The 17,422-nt window shown below is 35.8% G+C and overlaps 2 protein-coding genes across 7 annotated transcripts in view; one reads left to right on the top strand and one right to left on the bottom strand.

Moving 5' to 3' along the window:
- Nucleotides 1-10,566, top strand: part of LOC115246106 (ubiquitin-conjugating enzyme E2 R2) — a 15,097-nt gene extending 4,531 nt beyond the window's left edge. The window contains exons 2-5 of one of the 2 annotated variants that reach the window (XM_029824720.1): nucleotides 3,824-3,910; nucleotides 7,418-7,515; nucleotides 7,601-7,735; nucleotides 8,468-10,566. In XM_029824720.1, coding sequence (XP_029680580.1) covers nucleotides 3,824-3,910; nucleotides 7,418-7,515; nucleotides 7,601-7,735; nucleotides 8,468-8,690 — 543 coding nt within the window. In that variant the 3' untranslated portion in view covers nucleotides 8,691-10,566. The remainder of the gene's footprint in view (nucleotides 1-3,823; nucleotides 3,911-7,417; nucleotides 7,516-7,600; nucleotides 7,736-8,467) is intronic. The other variant, XM_029824719.1, reaches the window with a different exon arrangement.
- Nucleotides 10,567-11,053: 487 nt separating this feature from the next.
- On the bottom strand, nucleotides 11,054-15,092 carry LOC115246104 (OTU domain-containing protein 7B-like). 5 transcript variants are annotated; one of them, XM_029824714.1, is made up of 9 exons: nucleotides 14,861-15,092; nucleotides 13,656-13,892; nucleotides 13,317-13,575; nucleotides 13,082-13,232; nucleotides 12,631-13,002; nucleotides 12,214-12,530; nucleotides 11,983-12,141; nucleotides 11,832-11,907; nucleotides 11,054-11,767 (listed from the first exon to the last, which is right to left on the bottom strand). In XM_029824714.1, the coding sequence occupies exons 2-9, from the start codon at nucleotides 13,876-13,878 to the stop codon at nucleotides 11,672-11,674; spliced, it is 1,653 nt and encodes a 550-aa protein (XP_029680574.1). In that variant the 5' UTR covers nucleotides 13,879-13,892; nucleotides 14,861-15,092; the 3' UTR covers nucleotides 11,054-11,671. The 5 variants fall into 5 exon arrangements, with proteins under 5 accessions (XP_029680574.1, XP_029680575.1, XP_029680578.1 ...); XM_029824715.1 differs by lacking the exon at nucleotides 14,861-15,092 and adding an exon at nucleotides 14,612-14,757; XM_029824718.1 differs by lacking the exon at nucleotides 14,861-15,092 and adding an exon at nucleotides 14,696-14,714.
- Nucleotides 15,093-17,422: the final 2,330 nt, after the last annotated feature.

Raw genomic sequence — 17,422 nt, forward strand, 5'->3', positions numbered from 1 at the left:
TTTTTTTTTTTTGCATGTCCCGTCGTCGTGTCCGCTTTCTAAACCACTCTCTGCCTCGTCGTGAACGCGAGTGAACGCCTATTCACGTAACGCAATGTATCTTCCCACAACGTAACCACTGGTAACGAGCGTCGCGCGTGTTTCTTGTAAAACCGCGTGTACACCGTATATACACGTAAAATTGCCTCTCTGCGTGGTTATATTTCGAAAGACTGCGTCCACCGTGGATTAATATGTTATATCCACACTTTATACCGTAATCGCGTTATCCCTTAACCGGTGAATGCTCGCTATGTGCTCAGGTAAACAATCGCTTTCATCTTACGCCACGTTTGAAGTATCTTCGTGAATGAATAACTTTACGTACTTGCGTATCATTGTCCAGAGAGTACGACGGATCTCTTTCTCTCTCTCTTACATATTTTCTTTTATTTATAGCTTCTCCCGTAAATTTGAGATGAATTTTTTCATTATAAAAATATTTTCATTTATTAAATATATAGCCTTCGAATTATAAAATAATCTTTCTCTTTTGTTGCATAAACCTTGGGGATGAATTATACTTGATAGAGATATGATAATGTTACGTAGCTAGAAACGTAATTGTGACGCAATCGAGGCTTATCAGAATCGGAGGAGAGCGTTGTATTGAGCGATGCGTGCCGATAATACAAATGCAACGCTAAATGAATTGTGCATGCGCGCAATTTGATCGGATTACGTCGCCTTCATTCATTTTTAACGGACATTGCCTGTTAAAGTGAAACGGAAAATTTCAAACGCGGAAACTGTTTTCGAACCTCTCATGACCCTATGTGTGTTCGAGTTATGTGTATATCTCGCAATACCACTTAAATATCAACATCTCATTCGCATTTTAATAGCATTATACGATATTGGCTCTTATATTCGTTCGATCGTAATGATGATCGCAATATGTTTTTACAAAGAGATCACGTTCTATTTATCAGAAAGCCCCTTGACCAGAATTTATGCACGGCTCGCGATAAAAGGCGAAGAGCGCAACGTGCGGCTTGCCAAGTTACATAAAATGCCATCGAGCGTTGTCTCGATTCTATTCCTGGGTGCAAGCAGGCCCTACCGATCGGCACGGCCAACCGACTTTCACCTAATCTCATTCCGTTTAAGACGAATATACGCCGATCCGTCTCGTCGTTGCACGAAATGTCGATCTGAAATCATTGAACGCGGAGACTTCGTCGTGTCATTTTCCACAAAGTCCGTCTCTCGATCGGACTTTATCCTTTCACTTCGCGAAGACATGGCGGGAGTCCCGCGAGTATCAAGAATTTTCGCGATTATACAATTGCTAAATCGATAGTCGATACAGAAATTATGGGAAGACGTGATTGCCAATGTATTCGGTCCTGTAATTTCGATAGAAAACATTTACTCATCGAATGAATCATAACTTAATAAATCGAAAATGTTGAAAATAATATAAAATTTTCGAAAAAATTGATTTTGAAAATTGGAAGATTAGTAATATATTTATGCTTTTTTAAATCGAACGATTTTTAACGATCTTGTATTATATGTTATCAAATTTATTTTCATAGTAGTTATTAAAATATCTATGAAAAAATTTTCATTATTGGAAAAATAAAAAATTTATTGTGAATTTTTTTATGTATACAACTATTTTTAGTAATACCTTGATATCTTAAATCGTTTTACTAAATGTGATGAACTTTTATCTTTATGTATCAATAATTATTGAGACGAACCTGATAATATATGATATGGTTATTAGAAACTATTCAAGCTTAAAGAATGTAAATACGTTATTAATTTTCCAAGTTTTAAAATCGATTTTAAACTTGAAAACGAAGCTTCGTATAAAAGAAATTTTGCTAAGAAAAAAGTTATTTTCGTCTTTTCCTTTATTCTCATAAATTGTGAGATAAAGTTATACGAAAAGAAATCTTCACAAATTACAGATTATACATAGATACAAATATGTAAGGTATAATATATAATTCTATCCGATAAAAATGAAACGAATAGAACGAAAAATATTTAAATTATCATAGTTATTGACGCATAAAAATATATAGACTTGATGGATAAATGAAACTGAGTCGATTTATTTTCATACTCTTTGATGTACTTCATAAACTTTCTCTATCGTCAGAAATAAATTATATTATATATTTTTTTATTGCCTCTTCCGTTATTCCTAAATTGAATCTCGTAAAATAACTTTCGAGCGAATGGCAGTCCCGTTTGTAAAAATGTTTGATCAAATCGATCAGGCGTGACTCGATTCGATAGTTTCAAAAGTCGCCATCTACCTCATGTTACACAACGTCGTGTTACGATGACCAGCGGTGCTTATTGTCGAAGTAGGTCGCGAAAATTTGTAGGTCACGCGGTGGAGTTGCGACGAAAGACGACGAAGTGATAGTTCCATACCGGAGCAATCTGTAAAAATCCTTAAAAATCGCGATCTCTCTCGCATAAAAAAGCGACTTTTATACGTGTACAATATACATACGAAACGTTGACATATGAAATCTCTATGCTGTAAAAATAGAAAGCCTGCATTATGGACAATTCTCGGAATATTTCTCCTGACAATGTCATGCAAGATCGCACGCTGATAGTCGTGATCGATATTGCGGTATCGCATCGGAAAACTCGACGCGTTTACATTATTTCACACTCCGTACAAGGCAACTTAAATATCGATGAATAAAATAAACGAATCATTTTTCATTTTTCATTGAGAAAAAAATCATAGCAAAAGTTATGTCAAATATTATTTATCGCATTACGAAAGATGAACAAAAAATAATCTTTTCAATGAACCGCCTCTATTTGAATGAGAAAAATCGAGAAAGATCGCCTGTGTGTAACAGAAATTTCAAAGCGACGACGTATCAGCTTGCAAATATACGTCGACCGTTCCGAGTAGAATTTTCGTGACACCGCGAGTTTGTAGTCACAGTAGAAAGTAGGTTAATTCTAGAACGCGGTTATCCCGGAGGACGAGGTGGATATTTGGGCCATGACCAGGTCGCGATCAATATAGCGTCCCGACGAAGCGAAGCCTGCATCGAACGCCAGATGCCCCTTTCGCGCTCCGGAATGGAAATCGATATCGTCGCGACTGCCTGGAGATTCTGAATTCGATCGAAATGCCAAATCTCATCGACGTCGCGCTCGCGTCCCAATCTTCTCTTTTACATCTCTCGCCTTGTTATATCGGCTACGTGCTAGACAGCCATGTTGCTCCACTTTCGCAGCATCGGAGAGAAGAGAGTCCTATGTCTTTATTCGTGGATTATACGGAGCGCTTCGCTTCTACCGCATTGATTCGATCGATTTATATATATATATATATATATATATATCAATGTAAACGTCTCTCGTTGGTGGGAAAGAGGAGAACAATGTTGATTGCAATATTTTTTTTAACTTTGCATTTTATCTTTGACTAAGAGTTTATTTGAAATTATACGAAGAGCGCATGAACGCTCTCTCGATGAAAAGGAACCAGTTTTTTAAAGACTCGTATAGGCAGGTATTAAAATCGGTATAATTTCAGCGGGTTCGAATTTCGAGACAGAAATCGTTTCCCACGTTGATTCGTGACAATGGCTGAACGTAGGGTACATTTTTTTTTTTTTTTCGCATGTGTCGTGGATATTGAACTCGGTACGAAATTATAACGGTTCCAATCCCCAGGATAAAGATGCGTAGAGACTATGCGTGGGTGTCCCGACGCCGGAGTCGGGAGCGAGAGTTATATCTCGAGTCGATGTATGATTGACCGTGTTCGATTTTCTTTATGTTTCAGGCACACATGAAGTTCCCGCCGGATTATCCGTACAGTCCACCGAGCATTCGTTTCATGACAAAAGTTTGGCACCCGAATGTATATGAGGTGAGTGAATATATACGGGAATTATCGATCCCCCGCATTCCTCCTCTCCCTCCCTCCCCTCCCCGTTTCGACCCTTTCCTCGCCCCGTGGTGTATACGTGCGTGTCTTTCCCGTCTCTCCCTTGCGTCCCTTTTCCGTTCATCCCGTCTCTCACCCCGCCTCTCATCGCATCGTATAACGACCGTCCCGCTCTGTGTCTGTGTCCGCCTCTCTTTATCTTCCACCCTCCGCCGCCATAGCTTTTACAACCATCAGCTTTTACATCGTCACTTTCAGCGCTTGTGAAACCATCCGGCTCGTCCAAACCCTCCTCCCGGTCGCCTCTCATCGAAACGCAACGGCGAACGGGAGGACGGGAGGGAGGGCTGGAGCGTAAAAAAAGAAAGTAAAAACAGTCGACTCGAAAAATTGCGCGTTGCGTAGTAGTTTCTCGTTCGAGGTTGCATTTATATTGATATATCATCGCCACCGTGTTCTCGGTACGTCCGGTCGCCATACTATATTTATTCGCGGACTCGCATCGTCACGCGCGATGTTCAACGTTCGTAAAATCCCTTCCTCTTCCCTCCCCCCCCCCCCCCTTGCGCGCGATTCCCGTTATTTCGCCACATCCGCCGACGTGTGAATTCGCGCGACGATTAGCGAGGAACGCGAGTCCGAAGCGCGACCGCTGATAATCCGCGAGTACTTCTTTCTCGAGGAAGTGGTCGTCGTGTTGTTCGCCACTTTGAAAGCATGACGATCGTTTGCTACACGCACAAGTACTACATCGCGGTCTTTAAATCTCGCCATTATTTATTCTCCTATTCTAGCTTGTTATCTGTAAAATGAAATATTAATTATATAAAATAGAAATATATATCCCGAAGTTTTATATTTATATGAGATTCTTATCGAAACCGGAACCGCTACTTTTGTGTCTCACGATTAAAGTATTAAAATTTCGCGAACGAAGGAAAGGAAAATTTCTCCTTCGAGAGATCGAGATAATCGTCGAATGAGAATGTGTATTTATTTCCGCGTTCTTCTCTTACGTGTTAACGATGGTACCATTTGCCTTTGCACAAAACTATCACATTCCCATATGCTTATCGACCTCGCTTGTTGTGTTTGTCGCATCTACTGCTCGCCGTTCGCCGTGTATGACCCTTCGGAGGCTAGCGAAGCGAAGTCAATGACCGTCGAAAGCCCGTGTGTGGACATCCGTGTCCACTCGCCCGTCGACGATAGGGATGGCAACGAGAACGTGTTATAAGTAACGAGGCAAACGCGAGCATCTTTTTTTATTTTTAAGTCTGGGCTGTCGAAGAGAAAATTAATTAGAGTTTACGGATAAATCATTCTCTCTCAGCATCTCCCTATTAGTTACATACGAAATAAAATAGATGACGTATATATCACGGGGAAACAAACACGAAGGCGTAATCAAATATTTGTAGATACGTACGTAATGTTTGTAGATCGGTAAAGAATATTTTAATCGTTAAATTGCAGAAAATAAATTTCTTGCTCTATTTTTATATTGCTCGAGTGTTTTTCACATGTGCTTCATGCGTGTTACATTAGTATCAATTTCCTCCTATCTCGACTCGAAAGCCCAAAACGGTTGACCTGTTTGCTAATCGATTGATAAGCCAAATAGCTTCTTGTTATACAACTGTAATTATTATACATTACAAATATCAACGTTAGGGTCTTATTTCCATTGTATATTCAAGACGCTAAGAACATCTGTATGTTTAATACAGATTTGTATTTCAGTATACATTTAGATACAAAATATCTAGTGAAATTTAGTACACTCTATATATCATTTCCGTTCTTTATACATTAAACGTGATTATAAAGCCGTATTAACTGCGGAGTGTAAATACAGCGATTCAACGGGACAGACTGTAGAAGAGTAACTCTCTCTTAATTACACAAAGAAAATTAATTACGCGACTCATATCCGCTTTTCCTCCACCGCGTAAAATTTTATTTCGGTGATAATCTATTACACATTGCGCAAATTCTCGAAGAAACAGCATCTGCTCCAATATATAAAGGTGTTTCGCAATCGAAGCAGATCGTTGTAGAAAGGTTACCCGGTATATACAGTGTGTACGGTGCTTTAACACGTGTACGATTCGCTCTTCTCGCAGACCAACTTTCCCCGTCGTGAAATTCATATTATTTATACGTATGTACGTGAGTATTGCCGCATTATGCGAATCTTCCTCGGTCTACGCGTAAACAATCGTCAGCAATGTACAGTATAGATATAGTATAGTATAAACTATCGTACGCAGTAGACAAAGAATAAAAAATACAAAGGCATTGTCTAATTTGGCTTCGTATACGCAAAGTGATTTTGACATCAAACCATTATATATATATAAACAGCGATTTAAAATTATAATTATAAATATAAATAAAGATAGAAAATTACAAATATAAATAAAATATAGAAAATCATAAATATATATAAAGTCAATTTTATCTTTTTTAAAACTTTTACATCTTTCTACGCGAAAGAAGAAGATAGTATCAAAATACAAATTCGGGAATAGATATGTACTTTCTGTCTCTCTCTAGATGGATCCGAAGCTCTACCGATTGTAATAAGCGCGATCTTATGTACGTAGCCGCTTTTACATACAAATGCATGCGCGAACACAGCGATGCCTATCTCGTTGTCGGTCGTGTCAAGTGCCGGGCATTTACTCGAGGAGCTCGCCTTCGCCTTCGCGGTTTATTACGAAGTGTTCGGAGCTCCGAGCCACGGTGAAACCACGACGCACCTTGTCCTACTTGCCGAACGTCTTCGCGCAGGAGAGATAGAGTCGATCTTATGAGGAAACGTGCGCGACGAGACCTCGCAATTTTTTCTTTTTTTTACGACATTTACAGTCACGTTTTTTTTTTCATGTATTGATTTTTTTTTTTATGTAAGATGTCGCGCGTTAACGTATACGCATAATCTCAGCTTCAGAGATCATCTCGGAAGTTTCTCGTCTCCAAGTATGGCGTAGAGCGCATGAATCGCGATGTCCTCGATGATTTCTCTGTAATCACGACCGAAAAGGTACCATGCCCTTCGAGTGATGATGCCTTCTCAGAGGCAACGAACACGGAAGAAGTACCGAGGTCACCGTGCTTTGCACGATGTGGCTCTCCTTAATTTCTCTCTATCTTCTAAAAAAATCATAATATATTTAATATATTTAAATAGAAAATAGGATTATACATAAATATCCTTTCAAGATGATGCGCGCGAGCCTCCTATTGTACTCTTAAGTTTTAAATAGTTGTTTAGTATATATAAATTCGGCAAGAGCGAGAGTAAACAAGCGAACGTACAATGCGATGAGCGAAACTTCTGAAAATAACATGCGTGAATTTCGTTTCGTCGCATAACAAGACAAAGCGTCTGATACATTATTAGTCGCGAAAATGAAGAAAGGTGGGCAGTAAAAATGTTAAGAAAATCGATACAGGTCTGAGAGTCTTTCTTTCTCTGTACAGAACGGTGATCTGTGCATATCAATCCTGCATCCACCCGTAGATGATCCACAAAGCGGCGAGCTGCCTTGCGAGAGGTGGAATCCGACGCAAAATGTCAGGTAAAACAAAAAGAAAATAAAAATTGTCTTTGTAAGAGCTATAATCTTCGAGACTCTTAGGATAATTAATTGATTTTTGTGTCAGAACTATCCTGCTCTCGGTGATCTCGTTGTTGAACGAACCCAACACATATAGTCCTGCCAACGTGGACGCATCCGTCATGTATAGACGTTGGCGTGATTCCAAAGGGAGAGACAAAGAATATGAAAATATCATAAGGTAAGATCTCGTCAATAATGCTGTCGCGTGACGTCACGCGGTCGCATAGAACTTTGTGCGCGTTTTCGTTGGAATTATATCGCCAAATTGGATTCATAATAGCGTGCTAAAAGTTATATTATATGTGATAGATAGCTGCGAAAACGGGCGCGAGATTATTAGCAACATAATGTACACATTTAAATACTGGAATAGTCACATAAATCTATCTAGGAAAATTATTATTATTTACCTCTAACTATAATCAAAATAAGAACGATTGTTTAAAAACGATGATATAATTTTAATATAATTTGCATTGTAAACAATATGCATTGAGTCTTACGTTTTTTCCTGTCATTAAATTATACATAAATTATGCATTCAATCATACATAAATATGCATAATTGAAGTTGTATCATTAAAAAAATACATATGTGTACACTCAATCTCATATAAAATATAAGAATATATATCAGCGGCAGTGCGCTTGATAAGGCAGTATCTGGTTAAATCTTAAATCTAGGATAACTTAACAACGTGAGATCTTGTTTTTAATTATATATATTATAATTGTTGAAATTTGGGAACTTTTTTCCAATTTAACGGAATATAATACCTATAAGTTCACTCTATATTTTTTATAATTTTTTTTTCGCTCATTAAGAATATCTGTTGCGAGCATAGGCCGTAATGGGCTAGGTAGTATTTTGTCAATATATATTTCATGCATGTGTTTTCTATTTATATAGGAAACAAGCCCAAGCTGCCAAAATGGAAGCCGAAAAGGAAGGTATCGTCGTGCCCGTAACTCTGGAAGATTACTGCATAAAGACTCGAGCGAGGCCAGCCGAACAACAGCTAGACATGACAGATTTCTACGATGACGAATATGAGCTAGATGACGATGAGGACGAGCAGCTAAGCGCGACCGATTATGAGGACGGCGACGATAGTGGCAACGGAGAATCGTGATCCATTTCTTAAATAATATTAATACAACAAAAAAACCGAACCGCTAATTATTATATATATATATATATCAGTTCTGTATAGATTAATAAATTAACGAGCTTCTAAACCGGATGATCTCTCGCTCTATTTCTCTTTTCAGGACGCGCTACAAAAATTCAAGTAAGCATTCTCTTGGCATAAGAGAATCAAACACTCCAAAAACGATTTAAGTAAAAAATTATATATGTCTCTCTTTAAACCATCGTCAATTATTATATGTTTCTTTGAAACAAGTCGACTTTGTTACAGTTTATCATAATCATAAGTTTTTGTTTGTGTACAAAAAACAGAAAAGTGAGGTAGTCACATAAGTCTATGTACTATATGCTTTCACATTTTTTAAGTTTTATTATACAGAGTAATATGGGCTGTCTGTTTGTCGATGGTTTGTGAAAGACAATATTTCTTAATCCTCGTACTGCCAAAATATTTATCAGACTTATAGCACATTCGATCACTTATATGATAAGTTTTTATTTATGTTTTTATTATGATATGTTTAAAAAATTCAAATTATTTGCTTTGTACATATATGTATAATTATGCATACAGTATACGTATTATACATTATAAATGTCATAAACGGCCCCCTTCCTTCCTTGAAGAAGGGAAAGACGTGAAAATGAAAAAATGAATAGAATAATCACAGGTAAAAAATAGCCCTATTTTCGCTGAGCGAGGATTAAGAGAAAAATTAGAGTGTTACTAATTGTTGTACGAAATTAGAGAATCCCGTGTTTACAAGCTCTTTAACTTAAGCAATATGTGCTACAGTATGGATATAAGTACTATGAATATATAGGAGCACTTTGCTTGTTGTGTTGTGGCTGGCACTTGAATCTTTCAAATAGAAAATGGGCCAATTGATTTACCTTGCAATGAAAAACATTCGATAATAAAAATGATCATATGTAAGTACTATAAGTACACATTCGACTTTATATTGGGAATCTAGTTTCACGCCATGTTCAAAGTTGTAAATGGTGCATCAATTGATCCTAATCGTAATGCTTGTATCTAAAATTTGCGTTTTTTTTTGGGATAATTATTTATGTTATAACACAAACTTGTCGAGAGAGAAGAATCCAATATAGGAATAAGAAAAAAAAATAAGCTGCCGAAGAAGAGACCTGTTAAAAGTTATTAATAATAAATTTCGCTTCTCTCTCATATTCTCTAGGAGATCTACATTATTAATATTATTGATATTATTATAATTATTTGTATATGAACGTACATACATATATCAAGCGACGATGTAATCGATTCGATATTTTTGCCTTACAGATTTGGCTGCAATTACAAAGCGAAATTAACAACAATTATATTAATTATCTTTTCGTGAGTTGTTGAATGACAAACCTAACCGCAATGTTAAGAACGGATAACTCTCTTTTATTAAAAATATTTTAATTTTAATTGTGAACAACACTTTAAGTGTCTTGAGAAACATAACTTCTGATAGAACTTATACGCGCATAATGTTACAGCCACAAAGTTACTTTAGCTCATGATTTTTTCTATAGGTTCTCTTGTTATTAAATATGATTTTTTTCACAAAATAAAGCTTTCCAAATGAACTGGGTTAAACATAAGCTTATCACTTAAGTAAGAAAGATATATCGGATACAGCTAATCGACTCTGTGGTAGTGTATCTGTGCTCGTATGACTGATATTGTAAATAGTATATGAAACTCAATTTTAAAGACACAAAATATATAAGTGGTACTCTTTTACTTATTTCTTTATTAGCGATTTATTTCATTGAAAGTCCAAGAGGTGGGATGTTGAAAGTGTTTAAACGATAAAATAAAGACAAAAGGATATTTAAATTTCATTATAGCGTCTAAAACATATACTCTGCGCTTGTAGTAATATTGTAGCTAATATATAAACATTCTCCCTAGTTCCTTCAATATATATTGTAATATCTTTTCTTATTTTGTTTTTTCTAACTATTTAATAATTAGAAATACGTAAAAATTCTGAATATTGACATAATTTTATATATTAGACAGCACTTTTTTCTCCTTTTTTTTTGTACATACATACAAACGGAAAGATTTCTTCGCACAATTATTAATGAAATTAACGTTATACTACTGCACACGCTTTGGCAATATATTAGTGAATGTAAGTAGGTAGGTAGATAATGTGTCAGGTAATATTAATCGTTTACAATTAATTATGACCTTTTTCACATGATGATAGGCTAATGCGAGAAATATATGTAAATACATTTTATTATGGCAAAATACTGGGTTTGTGTATCTTCTTAACTGACATATATTCTTTTCTATACAACGGTAAATGATGACCTGGTGTATATAAAAATATGGTTTATTTTTCACACAGCTTACATACACAGCAATTGCACAGGACATTGAGATTATAAATATAATATTTCCGCATCAACCTTTGGAATCCACAAATAATTATAAAACACTAATAATTATATATACCGACCACACTCTATAATTGAAAACTGTGGAGGTAGTTGTGGGTGTAAAGGTTTTTATAACTAGTATATAAAGGAGTATTTCCATTTTTCGTTCCGCGCATACACGACAGAAGGCACAATATCGAAATTTAAAAAAAAAAACGAAAAGAAAACTTTTGTTCTCTGATTGCTAAGTTTGTAAATTTTTCATCACTTGGAAATGCGATGATGTACTATAAACGCATTGTCATTTACTTGAACCCTGTGCATCTGATATGCCGTTTTCGAATGGAAAATGTTAATAAATACAAGAAAACATGAAAAAAGAAATAAAATTAAAAACAAATAGCGTAATGTTACCGACAATAGGTTGGTGGGATATTTTTCATAAGCTTTATCTCTTGTATATCTTATATCTCTAATATTATATTAATTATTTAATAACTTAATTCGAGCGATATTAAATCGAGATTATTGTCATGTGTGATTAAGGACGGTTGCTTAACTTCGATTAGCCGAGCACTGCGAGCAATAGTATCCGTTTTCCGGCGATCCAAAGAATTGGCAGTGTTCGCTGCGGCACTCCTGTACAGTGCCCTACATATAAATAGTACAATCTTACTCAAGAAATTTTATTTCTTTTAAGAGTTGTTTGACATACCTTTAAATTGTTACTACTGTTCCAAATCTCTGGCCCCATATTATTTGACGAAGATTGGTCATTATAAAATGTGGATCTATGGAAAAAATATTGATTTATGGATCGGAATCTCTTGATGTACGATTAAGCGATTTACATTTTGCCATATTACCTCGAAAGATAAAGCGTGTGATCTTTATTTGTGTTAGTGGGTAACAGTTTGCTAACACTCGCATGACTACCGCGATCGCTGGCAGCGTAAAATTTAGATTTTCCAGCACCATAATTCAATTCGCTACCTGTATCGTCTACCTGATGATCCTGCAAATATCTATACAAAACATAAAGCAAATCTATATAATCTTTCTTCAATACAACAAAATCGCATAATTCGTCACAATACCTTGCATGAGCACATTGTAGATAATTCTGAAGCATTTGATCCACGAACTGATGACGTCTACTTTTTATCCTCACACACAACAAACCTTCTGTGGAAATTCCGCCGCTCGAAGAAGGCGGGCTTTTTGGCCTCTTATTAGTCATAGACCATATTTTTTTACTGACAGATTTACCAATAGAACCGAATTGTTTCGCGACCTCTAACAGTTGCTTTGCTGTCTTCGACAAAGGACCATCTGTATCGGAAAGCCTGTCAATATCTTCGGATGTAAAACTTTGATACTCGCAGTCCAAATACTGTCGCAACAAGATCTCCATCTGTGTGCAATAAAATATAAAGAAGACTCTATTATTTTACTAATAATAGAAATTATTTTGCCAACAGTCTATTAATAAATATACAAGATGATTAACGTACAGTATCCTGTGTACAAGTTAACAACTCTCGTGAACCTTCTACCCAATCCCAGTCAGGACCAGGATCTACAGCGAATAAGACTGGCAATAATTTTCCTGTGTCTGGATCCACTAGTGGTATACTGACACCTTCGCCGCATGCGGTGCCATAATCATTGCATCTGTCTACAGTCACAAGTGGGGAAAAATGAGCAGAATGATATGCTAGAAATAAAGGAGTTCTATGACAATCCGAAGGTGGTACTTCCAAAGGCAAATACACTCCACCAAACGGAATTGGTGCTAAGGCTACTCCATCAGCATCCTTCAGCATAGTTTCCGCAATGACTATTATAGGCCTTCTTAAAGCATGGGCCAAGGTTAAAACGTGTATCTAAAACGAAAGTAAATTGTAGAGTTCCTAAAATAAAGCCATCCTTATTGGACGAGGAGATGGGAGGATGTTGTGGTACCTCTTCGAGACTCTGATAAGAGGCAGCGGTTTGGTTTCTGATTGTAGGAGAGGCCATATCCACTATACTTTGCCATTCTGATAGCCATTCCGCTTCCGTATACGATAATCCAGCAGCTGCATTTAGGCCTGTTTGCCACCATTTCCATCGCCTAAAAAATATGTGTATATATACATATATATATATTCATACTTTATTTCAATTATCTTTAAGATTAACATCTTTCATTTTATACCTAAAAAGAGCATGTCTATATTCTCCTTTGGTCAAAGTATTATGCAATGCTTCTCTTAAGGTAAGTAATCTATCATGAAAACCCCACATCCCCAATGACGCAGCATGAAGTAGACAGTTGCCATCTCCTGATGTTGCCAATGGCCAAAGGATTCTGGTGCTTCCACTTTTGTACCACCAATTTAAACGACCTGCAGCTTCCAAGGAACTGAGACATCCGTTCTCTAAAAGATCCTTCTCCAAAAATTTGCGAAATGAATCTAAATGTGAAATGTCAATTTCATGTTAACCAGGGAACTTAATATTTGCACAGCATTCACACTAAAGCACAGAAAAATACCTGGATATACAGATAAGTCTGGCAATGAAAATGTGTATTCTGGTGTATCAAGAGCCCCTAAAGCTGCCAATTGCGAGCGAGCATAAGACACAATTGCGGCATTTTCAGTTGCACGGGAGATACCTCTAGTTAATTTCTTTGTAGTACTCCCGGTGCTATCAAGGCCATTATCAAGAGTATTCTCACTCTCCAAGCCATCATACATGGATAAACCAACACTCATAACACGGATGTATTCTGTCAATGAATGATAAAAATATTCTGTATTGTGAAAGATGAGCCATCAGTTAGCGTTGGAAAGATATCAAAAGCTCAATCTATCTATTATACAGATAGATGATTAATTCAAAATTAATTCAATTAATATTACTGCAAATTATTATTATAATATTAGTTTTATAACAAATTGATTAAAATTAATTAGACAATTAGGTAATCTGTATTAGTTTTTTAAATCATTCTTTGAACATTTTATTGAAAAATATATATTTAATAAATTTTGAATGTGCATCTCTAAATAACGCACTGAATTTCCATTTTTTTTTTTTTAAGAACAAAAGAAATTAAAACGTATTCGGACTAGTCTATTAAATTTTGACATTTCTGTTATCTGTATAACACCCGATTAAACATTGATCCAGATAAAAATCAGTTCTCTTTGCAGCGTTTACTCTTAAAATCGGTAATAAAGCAACAGTTTTCTATATAGCTATGTATTTGAAGCTGTATAAACAAACGATGCAGCCACAAGACGGAGCGACGACGAAACGCACATTCAACAAGGTCACAAGAGATTCGTAACCGGCCACGATTACGCGCGAATGTCACACAGCCGAGTAATCACGTGCCACTATACATATCATATACATATATACATAATATATATATATATATACATATATATATACATATATATATATATATATAAGTGTACGCACATCACACATGCAACTTACAGAAATAGGACAAGGTTTCGCAGCGGTACTTTTGACGAAAAACGTCACGCATGAAATCGATCGCGACGCAAACCAGGTGTATACCTTCTCAAAGGCGAAAAAAAATCTCTCTTTCGATCGTCGCCTACGTGGATATATCTGCATAGTTCAGATACCAGATACCAGAGACGAAACGAAAGAGAGGGAGAGGGAGAGAGAGAGAGAGAGAGAGATAGACAGAAAAAAAGAATGGATACAAGAGATGCGAACCTTGGGTCGTTATTTAATTAGCTCGCGAACACGACACAATAGCTCGGCTGCGGATTTTTCGGCCGATGTCCCAGTCGATGTCACGATGTGTATCCTTCTCATATTTCGCTCAGGCGATCCGCCTGAAATCCGCCGATGACGGATCGTGCGCGCGAGGGGAGATGAGCGCGGATCAATTTGATCGGAACGATTATAAACACGACGACATAACCTAAAGCCTAGAGCCCGTGGTCTCGGAATAACAGAGAGAAGCATGAGATGAGAGGGGCAACATCATTTTTCGTACGAAGCTTTTTCTAGTTGGTACAGTAGCGCCATCTAGATCCATTTTGACGCAAAATGGATCTAGTTGACGCTATTGTATCAGCTAAAAAAAACATCATACTAAATACGGTGACGAGAGTGGCTTGCATTCTCATTAGATGACGCCACATAAATGATTCGTATTTATTTATCGTCAAAACAGAAAGAAATAATTCAAACTCTCAATATTATATGCATATTCATGATTTTATGATTATATATAATTATTGTGTATTTAATTAGATGAGAAGTGTGTGCTTAATTAATAATTTTATTAATGCATTATTTGTATATTTTTTTCTCACACACATATAATTATTAAAATTTAAAATTATTTTATAATTTAATTTTCAATTATATAATTTGTGTGTCGGGTGAGATTAATTTATATCTATCGCGTGATAATTATTTGTATAAATATCGTGAAGATAATATAAACTTGAAAATTAAGATAAATATATGGTTTTCCTAAAAAAGTTTTGAGACGAATATATTGAGTAAGATGACCATTTCATGCTGTGTTATCAAAGAGAAGCCTAAAAGGGGTCACGCCGCCGTTTTTCATAAGACACTTTTTCTAGCTGGTAGAGTAACGTCAACTAGATCCATTTTAGAGCCGGCACATGGCCAGATTCACTTTTTGGTGCTACGGTAAAACAACCGGTTGGTGCATGTGCGTGCTAGATCCATAATTGTGGATCAAAATTGCAGAGAAATATTATGGATTTATTAATGTTTTATTATATAGCTGTGCATGATGTTTTGCCATTATATATTACGGACAGCGATAATAAGTTATTATTGAAGTATTTTTATGTATATACGCATGTGACATAAAATAAAAATTTTTTAAAATAAATTTTCTTAATAATTTTTTTCCTAGTTTTTAAGTATATAACATGTAGAAGATAGTTACAATAAATTGCTTTTACTTTTTTCTTATTCTTGAAACAAAATTATCAAGCATTTTAAGCAACTTATACATATAAAAACTTCGCTTAACATTATTTTCGCTTGAAGAACAAGATTCTTTGCCCTCATTTGTCCACCAAATGCTTCGGAGCAAAAATAGTGTCTAACGAGAGCATTTATTGAATATTATAAAAACCTTTATAAAATTTTTATATTTCTGAACGTAATTTTATTTGATTAATAAGATTTTTTAAAATAAAATGACATAAAAAAATGCGATATTATTCGGATAAATTTCAATTCGATATAAATTTAAAAATTAGATGAAATATTTTTTTCCTTATCTAAGTAAAAATTATCCAAACTATATATCATGTTTTTGTCATTTTAATTAAAAATATCATAAATCCATTAAAATTATTTACAAAAAATTATTTTCTGAAATAAAACATTTATGTTTTAGTTTTGTAAATTATTGTAAATTATTATTTGGCCGCGATTTCTCTCTCTCTCTCTCTCTCTCTCTCTCTCTCTCTCTCTCCCTCCCTCTCTCTCTCTTTCTCTCTTTATAAGCAAGTCAAATCGCAAGTCCAAATAATTAACATAACGATAAGCTCTGTGATATATTAATCGTTTATTAAATAATTCATCTATATCTATAATTTAAAATACTTGATAATTTAATATTCCGCTTGTATGTACGTCATAGTACGCAAAATATTTTCGGCGGCGAATTATCAATAACATGGTATTCGGTCTTGGCGATGTAAACATTGGCGCGCGTAAACATTGTTTATGTATCACGGCCTTGTTATCATTTATACAAAGACACTTGAATAGAACTGTAGTGGGGCGAGACGTTCAAATTCCTTTCTTACGTGTTATCATTCGCGCGGCGATACTCGAGCAATAAAGTAGCAGCGCGTCGTCGGTGCCGTCATCGTGCCGCGGACGGCTTTCGCGTCTTTCGCGTCGCGTGTCAACACAGCATTGCCACGAGTCGCACAATGGCTCATATGTGGCACGCCCATTTGTGCGTTGAACGCACATTAGTGCGTCGTCGTTGCCGTCATCGTGCCGTACGAGCAACGATGCGTCGCGTTGTCGCGATATCGCGTTTTCGCGTCGTCGCGTCTTCGCGTTGGATTTCTATCTCGTTTTCATGATTGTTATCGAGAATCATACTTTGTTGCCGGCTAAATGGGATGTCTCTCAGCATTGCAATCATTAATATATTAATACCTATTAATATAATTAATTTTATATTAATATCAGTTAATATTAATACTATATTAATATTATATATTATATAAATATTTATGTATTAATAAATTTAATATATTAATG

Source organism: Formica exsecta, unplaced genomic scaffold (genome assembly GCF_003651465.1).
Source record: "Formica exsecta isolate Colony F162 unplaced genomic scaffold, ASM365146v1 scaffold138, whole genome shotgun sequence".
Classification (NCBI taxonomy): Eukaryota; Metazoa; Arthropoda; class Insecta; order Hymenoptera; family Formicidae; genus Formica; species Formica exsecta.